This window comes from Polypterus senegalus, chromosome 10 (assembly GCF_016835505.1).
Source record: "Polypterus senegalus isolate Bchr_013 chromosome 10, ASM1683550v1, whole genome shotgun sequence".
In the NCBI taxonomy this organism is placed as follows: Eukaryota; Metazoa; Chordata; class Cladistia; order Polypteriformes; family Polypteridae; genus Polypterus; species Polypterus senegalus.
Genome location: NC_053163.1, coordinates 85,091,357 through 85,115,401, shown reverse-complemented (window position 1 = coordinate 85,115,401; position 24,045 = coordinate 85,091,357). Strand labels below are relative to the sequence as shown.

Sequence of the window (24,045 nt, the reverse complement as noted above, 5' to 3'; positions counted from 1 at the left end):
CCCTTGTCCTTGGAGGATGAGGTTCTGTAATTACACAACTTACTTTTTGAAAACCTGAACACTGCATTAGAATTTTTTAGAAAAGATTATACATTGTTGAAAATCACTAATCTAAACCTAAATGACATATTCAGTTAATAGCAGTTATTTTTACCAAAAATGTGACTGGAATGAAAACAAATAGCCACAAAGTGTTAAAATCATTGAGTTATGGAATAGCAGCCCACTGAAGGGTCACTGGAGCCCACATGTGTTTACCAGAGTTGGGGTTGCTACTCAAAAAAAGCAATACACTAAAAATGACCAATTACATCTTTCAGAATGTAACAAAATTACTTTACTGTTTAACATCTGGGAAAAGCAATCACATTTTTATTTCTGTTCTTTACTTTTACATTGCTCTTTCAACACATGCAAATATGTACAAAAGGCAAATTACAGGGGTGATGCCTAAATTTGTTTTCAGTATTTTAACCACCAGGAAATAGGCAATAAAAGTGAACGTGAGTTTAACAGTTAAACTAAACCACATGGTGTACATTGGTACCATGCCACTTCAAACACGAGTCATGCAGTAGTGGCCTTTAGTTTCCACAAAAGAATTTTCAATAAAAAAAATAAATAATAATAATTAAAACAAAACTGATTTAGACACAGTAACAATTTCAATCACAGATTCAGTAAAGTATAGTAAAATTATTACTAGTGTAGCGGCCAGTGGGCGAGAGCACACAAAACGTATCAATCAAAAAGGCGTGATGTGCAAGTGCACACGTACGGTGTGAAGTCAAAGTCCCTTAGAGAGCCATATGTGCCTTCTTGAAAGGTATGTGAAATGGCTGCCCTTCAAGACCTTTAAGACTCTTACTTGTTATTTACTTATAAGCATATATGTAACACAAGTAATGACATACTAGTTAAGTCAATGATTATACTGTAATGTGATTACCATAATTTAAAGTGTGATGTGTTACATGGCCTCCCTCCTAGAAAATGTCATTAGATTATGCAGGAATGCATTACTTTGTACCTACCACTTTACCACCATCTCTGATGTTTACACCTTGGATCTTGGAGTGAGGAGTTAAAATAGGAGTTGCAGTTAATGTTAAAGACATACTGTAAAACAAAGAGCTCCATTATGGCGTCATCAGCCACATTGCTAGAGGCACATTTGTTATTAAGAGATATGTCTGAAAATGAAGGTCCACCTTTTTCTCAATTGGCACAGTATATGTTCCAAAAAGGTTCAATAAGGAAGAAAAAAACACAAATAAATAATGTGAAATTTCTTAAGCAGAAGTCCAGAACTATGCAAGGTGTCTTAATTGCGGAGATAACAAAAATTTATTCAGAGCCTTGCCAGATACAGAACAGGAATCCTTGTTTTTAGTAGAACGACCTGAATGCTACAATAGAACACATGGGCTAACAGTTCAAGCCCATGGAGGGCTTGTAAAATGAAAGGACACATAAGATCACTGAGGCTTGGGGATGGGCCAATGCCACATAAGCATAGGAATAACAGTCTGTTGACTGGTTAGGAAATAGCCAGATGCTGAGAAATATCCAGAACGCTTATTTTTGCAGGAAATATTTCACATCGAGAGAAAATAAAAACCTCATTAATACCGTGAGTCTGGACCATATTCTACAATTAAAAAAAAAAAAATCATGATCACATGATCTCCATCCCGCTCCATGGATCATGGACCTCTTTGTTTGAGTTTCATCATGGGTAATTAAGTCACAACATTGGGTTTCTCTTCTAACCTCTCTGAAGAGCTTGTGACTCTCCTACCAGAGGTAAAGCCTTCTCTTAAATGTTTGTACGGCACTGAGGGTCCTCTACACCTCTGTAAGCCCTTGCACAGACAAAGCTTTCAGAGACTCCTTGGCCAGTCTCCAGATAATACAAACTACTGCATACAACTCCATCAGGAATCAGGACAGACAATGACAGACAAGAGCCGATTTCTCATCAAGTCAACATCAGTTCTGCAAAGCGTTTAAATGCTTTATACTTTCCAAAAGGGTAATCAGCGACAAAAAGAGGCACAGACACCCAGGATGGTCTGGTGTCACAGCCCTTACTCTTTCTCTCTCTGGCAGTCCAGGATCTTGGTGGGTCATTTTACAATTTCTGAATCTCACTGCTTCCAATAGGATGCCTGTGCATAACCCTGTTAAATTGCTTTAAAGTTTGTTATATCATACTTGTGTACATGAATCACCATGTGTTAAAATGGTGTTTCCATTATTTATAGCTGGTTATATATAAAGCCTGGTCAAGCATCAAGAGTCCTATTGATCAGTCCATTATATTTTATCCATTTAGTGTCTCCTTTCCATATTTCTAGCTTGCTATCTGGTCACCTCATGGATGGTGTGGCTTCTTATCTTTCCCTCCCTTGGATGGTTTGGTCAGCTCCCTCTAACCCTCTTAATTAATCCCATCAGGTAAATAAGTGTGTCTTCAAGTCACCTCTTGGGGCCTGCAGTCTTTTTAAGAGCTGTTGCCTCCTGTATTTCTTATGTAGGGTGACCAGACATGTCCCATTTTGCTGTCCTGTCTTACTTTTAAAAAGTCTTCACTTGTCCCATATTCTTGGTTCAGTAATTCATGTGACACTCTAATCAGTTGCAGTATTCTTTATTTCTGAATGGAAGTTTATAGAACCTGGGACCTGTGCCAGTGCAACATCGAGGTGCTGGTTTTATCCTCGGGCTTAATATGAAAGGATGACTACGTGTTTGTGGCTGTTTAATGAAGAACTTCAGAGAGGATTTAAATTTCTGAAAAAAGGTCTTTCTGATTCCAAGAACAACAAACTGATAAGCCAAACATGTAGAGATACATTTTATATTTCCCTTGAAGGAGACAAAATTCATGCAGCATGTCAAAAGAAAAAAACAAACAGATGCTGTACAGAGTAAGTGTGTCACGCCAGGGTTTTACCAGATTTTTGTCAAAAGACAAAATCCTGAAGCAGACACAATTTATGCAAGTGAATGGATGTTGTTGTGTCATTCAGGTGCACAAATAAAATAACTTCAATAATCTGAGTGATTGTTTAGAGATTTCTACATCTATTTTAGTATGTTATGTGCAAGCAGCTTCAAAATGATTGTAGGAAGCATTGTAACATAGCAATAGACTTCCAGCAAGTGCATGATATGTTTTGTAAACTACGGTAAATAAAGTACCTTATTATAGCAACTTTGGAGGTTGTATTTGTTAGGTTTCATTCTTTAAAGCCAGACTACTGTAAATGTGTTTGTGTACATCATTGTAAAACTACAATGCATCCCAGCAGTCTCCGCTCCCAGTGCCCATCCCATATTGCTTCAGGAAGCACCCAGTCACCCTGTTCTCATGCCACTTCAAACTTTATACGTAACAAGACCAGACAGCTGTGCTTCTTTTCACTGCCCTACCGCCATTTGCCCATATCAGACTCAACAAATGCAAGGCCAGATCTTGGGTTCAAAAAGGCGCACGCTGCCAAATTACAGCCAAAATATTTTCGTAATAATTAACCTGCGGACGTTTAATATATGACTCATTAAGTGTGGGGTTATTTATAATCTGATAGTTTCACCGACTGTCTTTAAATAATTAACATGGCTACTTTTAAAACATTCATGTTATACCCGTATAGGCAGCAGAGCTCTGAGTGAAGCACAGTCCCTACTTGATCCCCATTCCCACTTGCTCTGTCTGTCTCCATCACCTTTACAGGGCAAGCAGATCCCAAACAGAGAGTCACATGTGGCCCAGCCTCTTGGGCTCCACTCACAAGGAACATATTCACATTTAAAGAGACAGTATGGAATTATAAACATAACAGAAAATACTTGCAAATAAAGGTGTAACAACTTAGAAAAAACAAAAACAATAAAATGCATAAACACATGTGATACCATAACACACTGAACATTTAACTGTTTAATTGGATTGTGAATGCAGGATGATGCTAGTGAAAAAAGTGCAAAGCTTTGTGATAAAAATGATACAGCATATCATTTCTGTTTCTTTAAAATCCTGCACAATTTAATTTAAACTACCCAAAATAAGGCATGCCACCCTAATGTATTTTATACCCCACTGAAGAGCTTCAGCTTGGTATAAAACCATGGCATCCAGAAATTGGCAATTGGCATATTACAGTTGACAGTTAACACTGTGACCCTGAGGTGAACTAAATGCCATCACCTCGAAATGAGCTGCATCAGGGCAAACTCAGCATAAGGATCATTGGATCATGAAAGTGAATGTCACAAGCCCGGTGTTTAAAACTCTTTAGAATTTATTGTCTTAACAAGATGCATATCACCAGTATGTTTCTGTGTCAAATAACTGCAGCGTGTAGACTATACGGCTGGCACAAGGAGGTGCTTTCTCATTGCTCTTTCGGTGCTGTTCCTGTGGAGTCGGCAGATTAGGAAATGTCAGGCTGTTGCTTTAAAAGGCTTGTCTTTAGCTCCCCTCATGCAGATGTTTTTTATTATTCATCTGACTGTTCTCTCTTCTCTCAACTTAAGTAAATACTTCAAGGGATAACTTACGCTGTTGGGATAAGTGCAGACAAAAGAGGACAGGAGAGGAATCTGCCTACATGTAATAATAATACAAATAGTAAGCCACAAAAATATGTCCAAAGGTTGCCGCCTTGAACTTTCGTATGCTGCAGCTTATGGAATCTAACCGGTGCCTGGCAAAGCAATTCTCCGTGTAGGAGGAAGCAGATTGGTCTGAAGCAGAAGATAAAGATGAACAGTACACCCAGTCTTTGAGTGTATGATTAGCCCTGTCAGGGTGCTGGTGGCTGAGATACTGTCTGTTTGAGTTTCTTGGACCTTTAAACTTCATCTCTACCTGAGGAGTCTCTCGCCATGGAAGCCACTAACTGGTGTCGATTAGCACTGCTGCTCAGCAGTGTCACCCTGAAAGGTAGGGGCTGTTTTGAATTCCTCTCTCCAAGGACCTTTTTATCTACTTAAGCCTTGTTTCTGGAGCAAGTCCTAGCATCAAGACAGTGAACCGGGCAAAACAGTTTTAAAAAAAGGGGCATTTGATTATAAGAGGCTTAGCAAATCAGGTGAATGTTACGCTATGAAATAATAAAGCTCGGGTTGCGGAATTCTTGCTCAGCCTGTTAACTTTTCATACAGCTCACTGCAGAGCACACCGTCTATCCATTTTTAAACACATTCACCACAATAATGGGGCACTAGGGCTGGAGGCCGTCCCAGTAGCATTGAAACGAAGGTAGGAACAAGTATTGTTCTAGGGGAACAATCACACCCCCAATACCTACTCATGTGTTGGCCAATTTACAATTCATATTTAACCTAACACGCAGGACTTTGGGATGTGGGAGAAAAACTGTACTGATACAGAGAGAGAGCACAGAAACCTCACACAGATAATACCCAGGATTTGAACACAGGATTTTGAGCCTGTGGAGGGGGGACCCTCGCCACTGGGCTGCTGCTTCTACTATGGGAGTATTTCAAGGTTTTGGCTTTAAATTGCATTGCTGGGTAATTATTTTCTTACAAGTCATGCATGTGTGGACACAGGCAAGTTCCTCTTTAATGTTCCTTTTGTGGCTATTTTATTCCTTTTATAATTAAACATGAGTGTGCACAAACAAAGAAATGTGCAGAGGGGCACATTTCATCAAAAGTCTAGTACTAAGTCAGACTGTTTGTGCTTTACGGCATATTCTAGATGAGGTGGTCCCAGAAAGTACTTTGCAAAGCAAAATGCCTAAAATTCTAAATAGAAGTATATAACGTAATCACTGTAACAAATAGAAAGAGTAAAATGAGCAGGAAAGTAACTCATGAAGGCAATCAGTCCTAACCTCACAATGCATGGCATCTTTCACCACTAATATAATTCACCCAATACACTGGAAACGCATAAAAAGAATTAGTGTTAGACTTAGGGTTAGGGAAGTGCAGTAAAGTTAACAGAGTTTTAAATCAAATGTGTGCACTACAAGTAAAGAAGAGTAAAAGTTATCTGTTACAGATTAAAGATGGAAGCAGTTGTTTTGGCAGCTGAGGATCTTTGGTTTATATTTGCATATGTAGACTGGCACATGGGAGTGGGCACTGCATTGTCTGCGATAGTAGTGACAAAAAGGTTTAGGAAAGGATGACAAATACTGTAAAATATTTGATTCTTAAGACCCAGAAAAGCAGCAAAATCTGGCCTTTTCATTTAGCGCTTCATTTAGATCAAACTGAAGTTGGACTATTTACTGCGTTACCAACCTACTGTACATCTTGGGTACTAGTATGGAAAATGTAACTGGAAAGTTGGACTGGGCTGCTGAGCCTGTATTCAGTGAAGGGTACAACCAAAAGCCGAGCTAAATTCAAGAGAAATACCCTGTTATAGGGGCTTATATTATTTTACATATTTGTTGGCATCATAGGCTCTCCCAACAGTCCATAATCCCAATAACTACTGAGGCAGCTCTCAGCAGGCTGCCATTCCAGGTTTGCTAGGAAACTCCACGTCCTCTGCTTACAGACACACACACACACACACAGGCTTGGAATTATTTTAGCCACCTTCTCATGCCATGTGCCTGGCATAAAGAACAGCTCCACACAGCATTTAAAATAAATAACACTGATTTGGAATAATCAAAGAAAATTAAGTGACATTTTACAAAATGTGTCAAAGTAAGGTGACATTCATTAAAGTCTTTTCTAGACTTCGACGTGTCTCATACCCAAATGGATGAAACTAAAAGATCAGGAGGGAATCTGTTTTTTACTTGATAATTAGTCTGATGCCAAATTGGGATGAGACAAGCTGAAATCCTGCTGAGGAATTGGCTTCTCCCCAATCAGAAAGAGGCACCTACTCCTCCCCTAAGGGGCTTCACAATGTCCAGAGTTTTAGTCACCTTGACCTGATATGTCACATGCTCAGTCAATCCGGGGACTCTGTGCATCGTGAAAAGCGGAAGTGAAGGTAAAGGAGAGAGATGTGGAGTCCAGGCCGCCAAAATCAGCCCCAAGTGGAACCGTATTGAATGTGAGAAAACTGCACCAAGTGGGTTGAGTATTAACCAGCTGCCAGGAGACATTTAACTATTGTCTGTGTGATGCAGTCAAAAATGCTGTTTCTCATATTGTAAAAAAAAAAAAAATTATCGTTACTACTGAAACAAGGACCGTGCCAATGGTATGGCCTGGGGGAGTAACATACTGTACGCGGAGGCCTATCTGTTAAGGTAAATACAAGACAACCCAATGGTCTATAGGCCAGCTATATGTTGGAACTGAATATACATTTATGATGCTCATAAGATTAGATTAAGTAAATTTTATTAATTATAAGGGGAAATTTAGATGTATAAAGCAGCTGAGACCTTAACAACAAAGATACAGACTCACAAGACATATAATACAATCAATCAATAGATAGATAAGTAAATAAATAATAAATATGTATTGTGCAGAAATAGCAAAATGAATACAAGGAAACCTAAAGAATATAAGTATTTTGTTTTGAATGTTGGGAAGAAGCACTGAAACGTTTGATAGGAGCTGGCAGAAAAGACCCCCCAGAGGTACATATTTGGTAGCATATCAAGGTGGAATGAGCCTGTGGTTAAAAGAGCTCCAAGAGAGCACCTTCTGAATAGGACAGAGGTGATTTCTCATGATGGCCAGTTTTTCCACCATCCCTTTTTCCGCAGCCACTTCCATGTCCAAGGTTAGCTCTGTAATGGAGCAGGATTTCCTGATATGTTTGTTTAGGCATTGTGTGTTCTTTGAATTCAAGTTGCGTCCTCAGGAGACCATAACGTAGAACAATGCACTAGTTACTGCAGATTAGTAAAACATTTCCAACAGATTTCTTCACACATCAAAACACAGAAGTCTCCACATGAAGTATAGTCTGCCATGATCCTTCATGTACAGTGCCACTGTGTTGTCAGACTAGTCCAGTCACTGTTTATATGAACACCCAGGTACTTGGATCTCTGCACCACTTCCACGCCCTCCTTTTTAACTATGACTAGCCCCAGAGGCTCTTTGGCACGCCAGAAGTTCACTCCCAGCTCTTTTGTGTTGCTGATGTGGAGTTGCAGGTGGTTCTTCCTGCACCACAAAACAAAGTTCTCCATAAGCCTCCTATACTCTGACTTGTCTCCATTATTAAAGCAGCCTATGAAGGAGGAGTCACCTGAGAGTCTGGTTATACATTGGAAGTCCATTATGTAGAGAGTAAACTGGAAGGGAAACAGGATGGTTCCCTGAGGTGCTCCAGTATTACACACCACCATTGCTGACACATAGTCCTTGAGCCTCATAAACAGCTATCTGTTGGTCAGGTAGTCCATGATCCAGGAGACTATAAGAGCACCAATATGCATAGCGTTTAGCTTTTTTACTCAGTCAGTGAGTTGTTCTGATTCATACACGGCCTTCTCAAGACACCATCCATTTCAGAGAGTGTCACCACGTAAAACAGAAATCCAAACTTAGCTGCAAAGCAGTTCCATGTATTCAAAGTTTGAGGTTAGAGACACAAATCTCTAAACAAGATTCACTGAGTTTGGTTATGTTTTATACAGTATATACAGTGCATCTGGAAAGTATTCACAGAGCATCACTTTTTCCACATTTTGTTATGTTGCAGTCTTATTTCAAAATGGATTAAATTCATTTTTTTCCTCAAAATTCTACACACAACACCCAATAATAACAACGTGAAAAAAGTTTACTTGAGGTTTTTGCAAATTTATTAAAAATAAAAAAAACTGAGAAATCACATGTACATAAGTATTCACAGCCTTAGCTCAATACTTTGTCGATGCACCTTTGGCAGCAATTACAGCCTCAAGTCTTTTTGATTATGATGCCACAAGCTTGGCACACATATCCTTGGCCAGTTTCGCCTATTCCTCTTTGCCGCACTTCTCAAGCTCCATCAGGTTGGATGGGAAGCGTCGGTGCACAGCCATTTTAAGATCTCTCCAGAGATGTTCAATCGGATTCAAGTCTGGGCTCTGGCTGGGCCACTCAAGGACATTCACAGAGTTGTCCTGAAGCCACTCCTTTGATATCTTGGCTGTGTGCTTAGGGTTGTTGTCCTGCTGAAAGATGAACCGTCACCCCAGTCTGAGGTCAAGAGTTTTCTGGAGCAGGTTTTCATCCAGGATGTCTCTGTACATTGCTGCAGTCATCTTTCCCTTTATCCTGACTAGTCTCCCAGTTCCTGCCACTGAAAACATCCCCACAGCATGATGCTGCCACCACCATGCTTCACTGTAGGGATGGTATTGGCCTGGTGATGAGCGATGCCTGGTTTCCTCCAAACATGACGCCTGGCATTCACACCAAAGAGTTCAATGTTTGTCTCATGAGACCAGAGAATTGTCTTTCTTATGGCCTAAGAGTCCTTCAGGTGCCTTTTGGCAAACTCCAGGTGGGCTGCCATGTGCCTTTTACTAAGGAATGGCTTTCTTCTGGCCACTCAACCATACAGGCCTGATTGGTGGATTGCTGCAGAGATGGTTGTCCTTCTTGAAGGTTCTCCTCTCTCCACAGAGGACCTCTGGAGCTCTGACATAGTGACCATCAGGTTCTTGGTCACCTCCCTGACTAAGGCCCTTCTCCCCCGATCACTCAGTTTAGATAGCCGGCCAGATCTAGGAAGAGTTCTGTTGGTTTCGAACTTCTTCCACTTTAGGATGATGGAGGCCACTGTGCTCATTGGAACTTTCAAAGCAGCAGAAATTTTTCTGTAACCTTTCCCAGATTTGTGCCTCGAGACAATCCTGTCTCGGAGGTCTACAGATAATTCCTTTGACTTCATGCTTGGTTTGTGCTCTGACATGAACTGTCAACTGTGGGACCTTATATTAGACAGGTGGGTGCCTTTCCAAATCATGTCCAATCAACTGAATTCACCACAGATGGACTCCAATTAAGCTGCAGAAACATCTCAAGGTTGATCAGGGGAAATGGGATTCACCTGAGCTCAATTTTGAGCTTCATGGCAAAGGCTGTGAATACTTATGTACATGTGGTTTCAAAATTTTTTTATTTTTAATAAATTTGCAAAAATCTCAAATAAACTTTTTCACATTGTCATTATGGGGTGTTGTGTGTAGAATTCTGAGGAAAAAAAATAATTTAATCCATTTTGGAATAAGGCTGTAACATAACAAAATGTGAAACGACAGCCCTGACTGTAGCTGCTGTATGAAGATATTTTAATGTTCTGAAGTGTACGTAGGTGCTTTAGTGGCCAATAATCTATATTGACAGGCATTATTATTTCTCGTTTTCCATTAAATTTACTATCTTCGGGCAATTAGCATGTATTTATAAAGCATGGTAGCTTTCTGTTTCTGTTTTCAAAAGTAAGAAGGATAAGGAGAGAGAAATCTGGTCAACAGTACGTGTTTGTTGGGTCAAGGCCTTAAATGGCAGGTAGCAACATAATATAGATGAAGATTAAGAAAACATTTCATCAGTTACACATTTCTCTGCCTTAGCTAGCAAAGGTTCAACTTTGATTCCATAACTGTAAACTAGAGACTTTAAAGAAAGGAAAGGGAACTGTGGAGAGGGGTCGAAACATGACTGATAGTGCAGCAGTAGCTGAAGTTTCTGCTCAGCAGCTCCATAAGACTGGGTTCAAATATCAGCCTGGTAATTCCCTCTCTATGTGGGATTTTCCTCCATGTGGTCCTGTTCTTATCCTGTGTTCCCAGGCTAAGCTAATGGGCTGCTCTAAACTGGGTATGGTGAGTTCAGGCACCAGTTTTCTGGTTTTCATTCTGTTGGAGTCCAATGAATACATGCTATCAGACAGATGAACATCTCTTCCATCTTTGCAGTCTAAAACTCCCATTTTATTTATTTTCTTGTTGTAGCCCTGTATACATTGTATTTCAGCTGAGTGTGCATGGGTTGTCAGCTCTGGCACACCCAATTATCCACACCGTAATGTTGGATGAAATCAAAGCTGCCGGATTTGAAATGGCTTGTTGCAGACTACTAAGACTGAGTCACTGGGGATGTTACAGTCCTGGAGGGAGGGTCACAGTGGCTGCAGGTTTTTATTCTTACCCTTTCTTAATTAGTCACTTGTTTTTGCTGCTAATTAACTATTTTGGAATTAATTTTAATTGACTTGTTTTGTTCCCAAGAATTTCTTCATCGTTCCTCCGAATTGCTTCATTTCTTTCCTTAAATGGCACCCAAACAGAAATTAAACATGAAGTGAGTTAGCCAACAGAAGACCAACTAAGTCAGGGCCTTAAACTCCAACTAATTTCACTCTACCCAGTTCCTTAATAAGGCACTGAGTCTTTTTGTTAATTAAACCCATTCTTTAATTCCATGGCTTGTTGCTACTCTCATTATGCAATAGCAGATATTTTCAAAATGTTTGATTTTTTCTTTACTTTTCTAAGAGCACTGTTAATATGTTTTGTGGACCTGAGCAAATCAACATTTTTGAGACATCCACCCTTTTTATTTTCAGATATTGGATGATGGTCACAATTTGCTGGTCATGTTTTGGTTCATTTTCTATCTCATTATTATTTGGCTGCTAATTAAGGAAAAAGAAATAATTACTGGGTCTGAGTCTTCAAGAGCAAGTCAATTAAAATTAATTCAAAAGAAGTGAATTAGCTGCAAAAACAGGTCACTAATTAAAGAAGGGTTAGAATGAAAACCTGCAGCCCTCCAGGACTGGAGTTTGAGCCCTACACTACACAATTGTCAGTCATCGGGCCAAGCCATGACTGTTCCTGCTAAGAATATGTAAATGAAGCCTATAACAATTGCTGGGAAAGTCCTGTAGTGTGATGGGGTGGTTAACCTGCATGTCTTTGAAGGAAAAGCAGATTCTCCACAGAACATCTATTTAGATATGGGAGGACATGCAAACTCAGAAATCAGCTTAGCATGTCACATACATGTTTAGATAGATAGATAGATAGATAGATAGATAGATAGATAGATAGATAGATAGATAGAATCCCCTTCTGCCATGCAGCTTTCAGTGACTGGTGACTCTCATTGTGAGTGGATGCACCTTTGTTTTGTGATAGAATGATTTCGCATTCTGCTTTGTCCCCAGTGTTACAGAGACAGCCTGTGTGACCCTGATCAGTAGTGAGCACATTCAGAAATACGACAGATAGATATAAACATCCTCACAGTACACTTGCTTAACAATAACTATGAAAATTAGTGCAAGGATAGTTTGTCTTAACTTTTCTTGTATTACTTTTCCTTTTTCCTTGTGGAAACATCATCTTAAAATAAGTAAACATTTTTTTTCATTTAACTGTGATAATAAATTAATCTCAAAAAGTAAACCACAAATGACGGAAATTTATGCAACACAATGTGTTAATGATGGCTTATGGGTAGTTCAAACATGCTCAGCGCAACACTCTGCCATTAATCTAGTTGAAGCCAAGGTCAAATGAACATGGACCTTCCACTGAGGATCTGCACTGTTGTTGAAGAGCATGCCATACTGAGATTTTGGTGGGCGAAGGGAGTGAAACCTGCTGAAATTCACAGAAGGATGTTGGCTCAGTGCAGAAGTACCAACAACCTAACTCAACAAAAAGTTTTTGAATCAGTAGAAAGGTTTTCAGCAGGAAGAACAAGCGTAATGGACAAAGCTCTATCTGATTGACCATCAACATCATGCACACAAGCCCACATCAACATGACAAATACCATCATCATAGAAGACCAAAAGATTAGGTTGTCCACTGTTGCTGCACATTTGGATATCTGCTATGGATGTGCGCAATGCCATAGTGAATGATGACTTGATGTACCATAAAGTTTGCACAAGATCGGTATCCAAACAGCTTACTGATTTGCACAAGCCAAAATCTTATGTTTGCTGTTAAATTTATTTATGTATTTATTCATTAATTGTCTAACCCTTTCTTTCTAATTCAAGCCCACACAGGTGATGGAGCCTATCCTGACAACATTTCATTTTATTTACTTATTTATTTTTGCAGATTTCCCTCAATATGTGTCAGCCTTCTCTGTGAGTGGCTATGGTGAGACTGAGTTAAAGGACGTCAGGGATGAAAGCATCAGAAACTGCACAGTTCAACCTCCGGTATGAAAGTTCATAAAATTGGGGGAGAAAATAAATTAAGAAGGCAGCACTGCTCTTCAGAAAGAGGAAGTGCTCCATAAAGTTCAAGGGGTTGCATAAATCTTATCAGATATTAGAGACGATTGTTTAGAAATTGTAAAGGAATGAGCAGGATAGTTAATAAGAGTAACCTGGGGATTACTTAAACTCTGTACAGTTTGATTTCCATGCAGAATTATGAAACTGAACAATAATTCAAATTGTTCTTTCAGCTGTGGGGGGAAGAGTACGTATCGGAGGCTTTTCGGGGAGTTTGCAGAGCTGCTCTTGATTGCTCTGGATTTGACATTACTTGGAATGAATATTTAAAGTGATAAAAAGTAACAGAGACAGACGGTGTCCCACACAGTTGTAACTCAGTTAGGGGAGCTCCATGATTCAAAATAAAATGCATAAATAATACCAGGATTAATAGCAGGGAGTATACACAGTATAAATAAAATACACTGTACATATAAAATATAAAACCTCTAATGGCTCCACTTTCTAACCAGACATTCGTTTATTCCCTAACTAGGCAGTGCGGGTGGCCTATCTACTTATTCATACTAGACACACAATAAACACTCCCTCGCTCCTGCCATTGTTTTTCATCCTCTCTTGAACACCCTGGCTGGATTTCTTCCCGCCAGCTTGTCATCATCCCACTCCACCCTCCTCAATAAAAACTGGCAAGGAGTCATTTACTGCTTCCTGGCATACAGTTTTTGATTCATTAGATGCTCTATAAAATCATGGAGCCTTCTGGTTTCTTTATAAGCATCACAATACCAATATTTGCCTACTGGACTCACATGCTACTCATCCGCAGACAGGCTGACATTCTGACAGTCTCCCATCACACATCTTCTCGCTCAGTGTCCTTTGTATCATTGATTCTGGAGTACTGACTGCTCAAAGTCCAGTAACAGGATGGCACTTTCCTTGTTTATAAGTATCTGCCATTGCTTCAACTGGTAGGAAAGCCAGACATCTCAGTAGGAATTAACACTGCAGTTGTCTAATATGCACTCATTAAAAAAGACTGGATTAAAGTATATCTTGTGAAAGATTTGCCTGTCATGCACAAGAAATCTAGAGATGTAAAAGATATGGGACAAGCCCAGAAGTGGATCTGTAATAGAGAAACTGCAGTTTAGCACTGCTGCATTGCACCTCCAGCTTCTTCACTTCAAAACTCACTTCTGGAAGCGGTCTGTGTGGAGTTTGTAAGTCCACCTCACATTTCCACCTCTTGTCTGCACAGATTTCTTTCAGAGAACTCCTGCTTTGTTCCTACACTCCAAAGGTGTGCCTGTTGAGTTAATTAGTGACACTACATTATCCCCACAGGAGTGTGAGTGTGGATGTGCATGTTCGTGTGTCCTGCAATATACTATGTCCTGTCCATGGATGGATCCTTCTGAAGACTTCAGTTCCCCACAATGACTGCAGTATCATGCACTTTATTAAACCAGTTATTCACAGAAACCCAGTTTCAAAAAAGCATTGCATACCCTTATCCTGGTGAGGGAAACTGGGATATTGGTCTCTGAGAAACGGGGATAACACCTGTAGCTTTCTCTGTGAGTAAACCAACTATTTGGCCATGTAAAACCCACAACCTGGTGACACTTCGTACTCTGCACATGTCCTTTGCACTCCATTAGTCTGCGCATGTCCGCTGCCACCATCTTTGCGTTACACATGCTTCTAGCAGCCACAGTGGAAGCATCCACTAAGATACATTTGCTGATGAAAATTCTCGGAGAATTACATTATTCGTTCTCCTGAATGTAAGAATATAAGTATTTCAGAAGTCTGTTGACGAGCTGAACGTACACAGACAGACTGGTGAGCTCAGTAGCACAGTCTCAGGAGCAGTGTTGGGGGTAACGTGTTAAAAACAATATGCATTACATAGTCTGATTAATTTTTAAATTAACGTGTTATTATTAGGTCCTTGTAGGGCTCAATCACACAGCCAAGTGAAAAGTGTGCAATCTGGGAACAGAAACTTATATAGTAAATAAAGTGTGAGTTCAGTTTTATCCAACTATTTGTTAAAGATATGTTGAACTGTGAGAGTGGGTGGCGTAGCGGCCCATGCTCATACTGGGCTCAGGTTGGGGATGGAAGAAGGGTATGGAGGTGATTTAATTCAAAGCATATGAAGAACTAAACATATTTATAAAACCAATGATCATGGTAGGCTGTGTTTCTGGACAGATTACTCAAGGTTCAAATATGGGCTTAGGATTTAATAAAAGCTGGCCGGTCAAATGTGCAGATTTTCATACAAAAGAAGAAAAAGTAACACTCTTAGTAATGCAGTACATTTTATAATAGATACATAACTGTATATAATATTTATTGACTTTCTTTGTAAATAGTGAGCAATGTAACTAAATTACTTTTAGAAGTAACATTCCCCATACCTCTTGGGAAACACAGGTTCCATGCTTGTTTTCGAATTCACAGCAACTGTTGATGATGTTTAATTATATTTTAATCACATTTTTATGACATGTGAGTGTCTTACTAAAGGAGGACTCCAGAAGTGGACTCGTGCATGTCAACAGAGGTTTATAAGAAAGCAGGTTTCAGCCTAAACTGTGTTACTGTGCATTTAAACACACTCAGTATTAAGAATATTATGTTATGTTGTGGGTTTTGTAGTAATAAAGGATATATATAGCATTTGATTATATTCTGTTTCTCAATGGAGGCCTTCCTGCCAAGTGTAACAAGTTTTCAGATCTTAAACTAAGCAACAGAATAATAAAGCTTTAAAAAAATAACAGAACATTAAAGCTTTAGGGAATATTAAAGATTAGTCTTTGATCTGTGGCTTTGTGGCATTGAACTCTGGCTGTTATCATGTTAATGGTATGGTTGGTTTCAGGCCAGGGTTGCATGTTAGGTGTTATAATATTTTATCTATTCTTACCATACATCTGTTGACAGCTTTTGTGTTTGATGGAGCTGGGAAGCATTGATAACAGTAAAGTGAAAGTCCAGGGGGATACTTACTTGCGTAAGAGGAATAAAGGAATAAAATCGAGTCAGTGACAGCATATGACTTTATTTTTATTAGCAGTAGAAGTTAAAAAATTAACAGACTGTGAGGATTCCATCCAAAAATACATGACTTCTGTGTGGAAACTGCATCCACCCTGCCCTGTTTAACTGTGTTAAACTGTATCCACCCTGCAAACGGTCCTCCAACTTGAAGGGAAAACTTGGAGGTTGGTGGCAGAATTACGCCAGCTACCATAAAAAAAAAATTCACACCTCCAAAACAATAGACAGGACTCCTTTCTCTTCTCCATGGGAGTAGCTCTGCTGCAGCCACCCATAGGAAGGCTGCTCGTATTATGAAGCCTCGTCCCCAGAAAAGTCAAAACTGCCGAAGAGCCAATGGAGTCAGGCCTGTTGGAGACCTTTTATTGGTCTGATTGCTGTGATGGTTGTCATACTCAAGGAGTAGCTGTTGCTGTGGTGGATCAGGTGCTTCCAATGGTGTCCACTGTCACTCCTTTTAAAGAGTGTATTATGAGACTCAGATTTAAGGCACTTTGTGGGTGTCTTGACTTTTGTCTCAGTTGTGCTCCGACCCTCACCCCCAGGCCACCAGGAGGAGCTCTCCCAACAGCAGGATCGTGCCCCGAGGTCCAGCAGGGACTTATGGACTATGTAGTGTTTTTACACAGCCCTGCTGGATACCTTGGGGGCCACCAAGAGTCGCTTTGGAGGGGCTTATGGGCTCTTTTGTGCCCTATGACCCGGGAGTACGTCACGGTCATGTGACGGGAAGGAACGACGTGCTCCCGGGTTGAAGTAAAGGACTGATTGCCCTGACCCGGAAGGAATAAGGAACTGTGGACTGTTGGGACAGGAACACCTCCGGGTCAGGAGCTATAAAAGAACAGTGCCTCAGTCCAGACAACGAGCTGAGCTGGGAGGTAGAGGAGCAAGTGTCTGGGCGAGGAGGAGAGTTTATTGTGTGAGTTAGTTATTGGTGGATTTATGAGTAGTGTGGAAGGTGCTTGGTGCACTGTGAAAAATAATAAAGAGTCTTGGACTTTTACCTGGTGTCTGGAGTTGTACCTGAGGGTTCAAGGGAGCACTAGCACCCCCTACTGCCACACAGTGTATGCTCCAACCGTGGTGAGTGAGACATTTTATTTGCAACTTCACTTGGTGGTTGAAGGGTGCCTGCGAGGTGACACTGCTCTGGTCATGGGTGATTTCAATGCGACCACTGGCACTGACAGGGCTAGCTATGAGGATTGTCTCAGTCCCCATGAGTCTGGCAACCATGGTGAAAGTGGCTCCATGTTCCTTGACTTTGCAAAAGGTCAGGTGCTGCAAATCGCTGGGTCCTGATTCCAGCACCCTGAGCCACATCGTTGGACTTGGTACTCCAATACTGGTGATGCGGTGAAGAAGATCGATCACATCCTTGTGGGAAGATGCTGGAGGCTCCTACAAAACTGAAGCATCTACTAAAGTGCCCAGTTTGTGAATTCTGACCACAGACTTGTTGTTCCTACTCCGAAGATCCAGCTTAGGTCCAGTAGGCTACCACCAACATGGAGAATGAGGCTGGACCTGGCCAGACTCCAAGATCAGGCTGTTTCTAACGAGTTTGCATGCAGTGTGTGTGAGGAACTCACAGATTTGAGAGCTAATGGCTGCTGATCCTAATGTGATTTGGGAGACCTTTTGTGACAAGACTCTGAAGGTTGCTGAGGGTTGTGTTGGTGTTACCAGTGTGCGCAGAAGGAGGTGTTTCATCTTGCAGGGCACCCTGGATATCATCAAGAGGACTCATAGTGCATGGCTTGGTAGCTACTCTGGTCTGTACTGGGAACTGAGAAGGAGGGCTGCGAAGGCTTTGAGGGCAGATAAGGAGGTGTTTTTTAAAGGAATATGTGAGCAAGTGACACACTATCTGTGGACTAGCGACCCATGTCCTGCTTACAGAGGAATCAAAGCATTACGCACATCTGAATCTGTTCCTCGGAGAGTCGCAGTCAGGGCAGCTGATGGAACGGTCCTTACAGATGACACTGCAGTTGTGACCCGCTGGGCTGGCTACTTTGAGCAGCTGTTTAATGCTGAACTCCCGGCTAGATTGTTGGACATCCCTGGGTCCACGGTTCTTGAGACTGATCCTCCAATTAGCTGTGAACCACCCAATCACACTGAGGTTGCACAGGTGGTGAACCAGCTGAAGGTAGGGAAGGCTGCAGAGATCTGTGGTATCCTGGGTGAACTTCGCCAGACTGGTGGTAAGGCTATCCTCCTAGTACTGCAAGAAATCTTTGCTTCTTTTTGGGAGACTGGCATCATCCCAACTGATTGCAAAACGGGACTTGTCATCCCTATCTGGAAAGGGAAGTGTGATCATCTGGACTGCATCAACTACAAGGGAATAACACTGCTCTCATTGCCAGGTAAGGTCCTTGCTAGGGTCATCCTCAATAGGATCCATGATGACTTGCTCATCTACCAGCGACCGGAGCAGTCTTTTTTTATGCCTAACAAGTCTACCATTGACCACATCCTGGCACTGAGGGTACTCATGCTGTGCAAATGCGAATATCAGCAGAGTTTCTTTGCAGCCTTTGTTGATTTTCATAAAGCATTTGCCACAGTTGATTGAGCTGCCCTGTTGGACATTCTAGGGTTCGTGGAATCCCCCAGAACTTGCTGGACATCATGGCCGGCCTGTACCCTGGTTCTGTGAGTGCTGTGCAGAGTGGATGCAGAACCTCTACATTTTTCCCAGTTGATTCTGGGATTCATCAGAGGTGTGATCTGCTCCTCATCTGTTTAATGCTTGCAAGGACTGGATGTTGGGCAAAGTTGTGGGAAAAAGGCACGAAATGTCAACTTTAATCTCTAAATTTCCACTTTAATCACATAGTTTATTTTGTCATTAAAGTAGAACATCATAAACTTCATCTTAAAATTGCTAAATGTATTAGTTTCTCAAATCCCATCGGAACTAAAGTAGCAAGTTAAATGCTTTGTTTTGTATTTGATCTTCTATGTGCTATATGTGTGTGAATCACTACGTGCTTCTTAAACCGGCTTTCTCTTCCTCCGACAGGACACAGAATCCATTACATTCATGACATTACAGCTCTCTGAATAGTTAAAATACTGAGATGTATACGTGATATCATTTTCATGATGATAGGAGTTAAATCATGTTATTAAACATGAGAACACGGTGGTGCAGTGATTGTTCATATCCCAGATGCTTGCTGTGCCGTTTGCTACCTTTGATGAAATGCTTTAGTACAGAAGTACTGTCTCTTTCAAATGTACTAACCTACAATTCCTGTCCTTACTTTTATTTCTCCAAATACCCGATTGCCACACAATCAGCTCTGTAATAGACGTTAAGCCATCTGGAAGCTTAGAACGCCGATTCTTCAAAACTTTTAAGGAACATTGAAATATCTTTGTAATACGTATTTAATTATTCTATCCATCTATCCTCCCAGTGTCACGCCAGTCCCAGTAAGAATACAGCGCGAGGTAGGAACAATCCGTGAACGGAGCGCAAGCTAATAGCTAGCACTGCGGCACCATGTCCTGGCATGTTTAATTATTGACAATATACAGTAGATTATTTAAATGAAGTGAAAGTTTTATCTGTATAATATAGTAAACATATTTTGCTGCATTTCATCTTAAAAATGATATCGTCATCATATGTAAATATGCGCTTTATGAAGTGCCTCAAGTTGTGCAACATTATAACAGTAGTGCAAGTTTACAGTGAGGTAATTCTACTTATAAGTACAGGCAGTTCTACAAGGAGCACTTGATTGTGTGCGTTTATAGTTCTTGGGATGAAACTCTTTCTAAACTGCGAGGTCCGTACAGGAAAGGCTTTGAAACGTTTGCCGTGTGAAAGCAGTTCAATAGACAGCATGGCTGAGGCAGCATGTGCTTGATGCTGTATACCGATAATTCTCTTTCTCAGCTTCTGTAGATCTTTGATTCCCTACTCAGATACGGTAATAAAAATACTCCAAGTGTTGCAGTGAGAGTAATATGGAAAAAGATGATCCGCTGTGGCAACCCCTAACGGGAGCAGCTGAAAGAAGAAGAAGAAGGTGCAGTGAGAGTAACAACGCTAAAGCAGCTATCGTATTTAGAACAGTTTGACCATTCCATGGACCATTATATTGTACTGGTTAATTACAATCAGATGCATTAAACTAATAAACAATATGCATTAATTTCAGTGTATTTATAAAGCCGCATCAGGGATGTCGATCTAAAAAAGAAAGGATAACCACACAGGGGACAGTAGCACTGCTTTGATGCTGGGTGCCACCAGTCTGCAAAACCGAGCGCAGAACTTGCGTACAACAGGCTTTACACCATGTTTAGGTTTTATACATCGCGATTTGAACATGGAAACATTCTTACGGAACATTTCTGTGCATACGCACTGTTTATACATGAGGCCCCTGGTGTGTGGAAAATATCACATCGAACTTAAAAGCTTTTGGCTCAGATGTTTTACAGTTCTTGTGTTGCCACAGTCTTTCCAAGATTCGCTTCTTGCTACATACCCTATATTTAACAGGGAATAAAAGAACTCGAAACAAGAGAAGACCTTATACAGTACCACTGTTCTGTAATAATAATAATGATAATAATACATTTTATTTATATAGTGCCTTTTTATTGTTATGCTACCACTTTTCCATATCACTAACTGCTTCACTTTCACATTTTCCTATAAACGTCTCTGTCTAGGTGAAATATATTGTAAAGATCTCACAGAATTTAGAGTTGAATGCAGCATGTGTTCCATTGTCTCAGGGTGATAATGGTAATAAACAGATCATGAAATACTAAAGGTCTTCATGTTAAATCATTTCTCTTCTGATCGACTGACACCAGGCTCAACTGAGTGATAGCCTTCTTTGCCAACCACTGGGACTGATTATGAAACATCGCCATCTATGTTCTACAACTAGCAACTGCATACGCACCACTTTAGTCCTTCTATACATATTACAAATGTTAGTTTCCATTCTTGCCATTCAAGGTGGTTATTTTCTTTTGAAACTAAACTACAGATGAGAATATCATTTTACAAAGTATGACATTGCTTAGTGCAGCAGTCTAAGGAATGGCTTTGAATCCCAGCCCAATTACTGTTTGTGTGAAGTCTCTCAAATTATAGTATGGATATTTTGGGTTTTTTTTTTTTGTCCAAGTAAACCAACATCTTAAAGACATGAAAGTTTCATCTTGTTAATTGTCTGCCTATGAGTGAGTATGGCTGTGAGCAGGCCCTACCATGGAGGCATACCCTATATAGATTTGGCTTTGTGCCTGATGCTGCCAGAGTAAGCTCTGATTGCTCATCATTTTTATTTGGATTGTTCAAAATGTTCAAAATCCTAAAATAGTCCAATAAAAGGGTGAGCACACACAAACACACACACACACACATACACTATTTAACAAATCCAATTCACCTAAGCTTTTATATCCCAGGATGAAAAAAAACCTATCTAAAAAAACCTGCCATCAAAACACATCAGATTTAAACAATGCAACACATAAAAGATTACATAAAATACAATACAATACAATTTATTTTTGTATAGCCCAAAATCAGACAAGAAGTGCTGCAATGGGCTTTAACGGGCCCTGCCTCTTGACAGCCCCCCAGCCTGGACTCTTTAAGAAGACAAGGAAAAACTCCCAAAAAAAACTTTTGTAGCGAAAAAATGGAAGAAACCTCGGGAAAGGCAGTTCAAAGAGAGACCCCTTTCCAGGTAGGTTGGGCATGCAGTGGGTGTCAAAAAGAAGGGGGTCAATACAATACAATACAATACACAGAACAGAACAAATCCTCAATACAGCATAAAAATAAAAATTTTAAAAGTACGGAGCAGAATTTAACAACATGTGATGATATCACATAATATGACTTGGATTTGTTTGGAGTGCTGGAGACTTCATCCATCAAGCTGCCTCCCACATTTGGCCATTCCAAAGCTGAAACAGCGCTGGGGCAGCCAATCTGATGAAAGGACCCCTCTACCCCACGATTCCTGCGATCCTCCATCAGGGATGACTTTACCTTAGGCAGGCAAAACAACTTGGCAGGTAGGCAGTGGCACCAAGTGCCACATTTCAGTACCGAGAAGAAAAACAGAATAGGAGAGGGTTAGTATCCAATTAGAACTATCATGTTACTTATGTTTTAGTGCTAATGACTAACAACAGAGATGCGGTATGTACATCAGTCCTGTAGACTGAAACAGAAGGTAAGCAACTTTACTTGAAATCAATACTAGTGGTATTGCCATTCTATAAGTTTGGAAGAGCCAAACCTCTGATGAGTGACATATGTTTTTGGACTCAACATGTATGATACTCTGTTTTTCCAAAAAAAATATGCTTGTTCATTGAAAAATAAAACTTTTTAATTATTCTTACACATTCTAATAAATATATTATTGTTGCATGTCTCAAATATCGTAATGTACTAAGCATCAAGAAAAGATGTAATGCCATATGTGAATTTGATTTTTCACTTATGCTATGTGGTCAAGTGAGGAATTACAACTCCCAGTAGGTAAATGTTGGGGTGGCACAAGTCAGTGAAATGAAATGGATACAAAAAGTAACTAAATGGGGTCTTTCAAGATGGTCAGTCGCGCAGCAGCACAGGTTCGCAGAGTGACGCCTTCTTCCATTAACCCTGTCACTTATAGGGGGAAGACTGGAAGGGGCAGAGTCAGGTGGCTTCACTGACCATCTCGGTGCTGTAGAAGGAATAGCAGAGGACATGATTAGCCACAGCACCCCCTCTTGATCCGGGGTGGTACTACATACCTTAGAGGAAGGCCTGAGGGTGACCCATAGACACGTATGCATGGCAGTTGTTAAACCAGATGTGCATGGATTTGTGAAATGTAAATGATACTAAATTGGGATTGAAAGGCAATTTCCTAAAGTGCCATAAAGAAATAATAATGTGTGTGTGTGTGTGTGAGAGAGACAGAATGTGTGTGTGAGTGGCAAAAATCTAATTCTGGATTAAAATCAAGTAGACTTTTTGGTTTAAACAGTTCAAATCTGATTTTGTGCAGTTGACAACCCAACTGTTACGATTTGAAATTAAAAAAATGCTTGTGGATCGGTACTTGAATTTTGTTTCTTTCATTTTCAATAAATTCAAAACAAAGGCAGTCAAATGTTTAGATTTGTTTATCCACAAGAGTGATTGTTAAAAACCTTTGGCAGCTGGTTTATTTTTCCTTTGTTAACAATGCCCGATGACACTTTTATTGGACATACTGCATATTACACTGATTCTATTTTCAGTGTAGTGTAAGGCTGTAAAAGTGTGAGAATATGAGCAAGTCATTTAGCCTGCCTCTGCTCCAAGCATAACAAGCACATTAAAACATTTCAGTGAGGCTTCTCTGTGCTCGGTAAAATGCTTTGAGATGTCATCATTCGCAGAAAAGCACTACACTGTGCAAAATATAAATTAGTTGTTTATAAATTATAAAATGACTGCCGTCTGTCTGATTGTATCCCTGTATGTCTGAAAGCGGGTTTTGTAATTGTTTTATTAATTTGCTTAGAATCTAAGGCCTAAACTAGAATATTATGTGCTATTTATGCCTCTTTATTACAAAAACATATAACAGCACTAGATAGATAGATAGATAGATAGATAGATAGATAGATAGATAGATAGATAGATAGATAGATAGATAGATAGATAGATAGATAGATAGTGTGGCATCCGGCCGGGACACCCAGGAGGACCAGAGGAGGGCTTGTGCCTCCTCCAGACCACGAGGGGG

The 24,045-nt window shown here is 40.3% G+C and overlaps 1 protein-coding gene across 1 annotated transcript in view; it reads left to right on the top strand.

Moving 5' to 3' along the window:
* The first annotated feature begins 4,452 nt into the window (after positions 1–4,452).
* The window catches only part of xpnpep2 (X-prolyl aminopeptidase (aminopeptidase P) 2, membrane-bound), a 142,431-nt gene continuing 122,838 nt past the window's right edge, over positions 4,453–24,045 (top strand). Inside the window, exons 1-2 of the mRNA XM_039766060.1 lie at positions 4,453–4,954; positions 13,050–13,153. Of these exons, the coding sequence (XP_039621994.1) occupies positions 4,897–4,954; positions 13,050–13,153 (162 nt within the window). The 5' untranslated portion in view covers positions 4,453–4,896. The remainder of the gene's footprint in view (positions 4,955–13,049; positions 13,154–24,045) is intronic.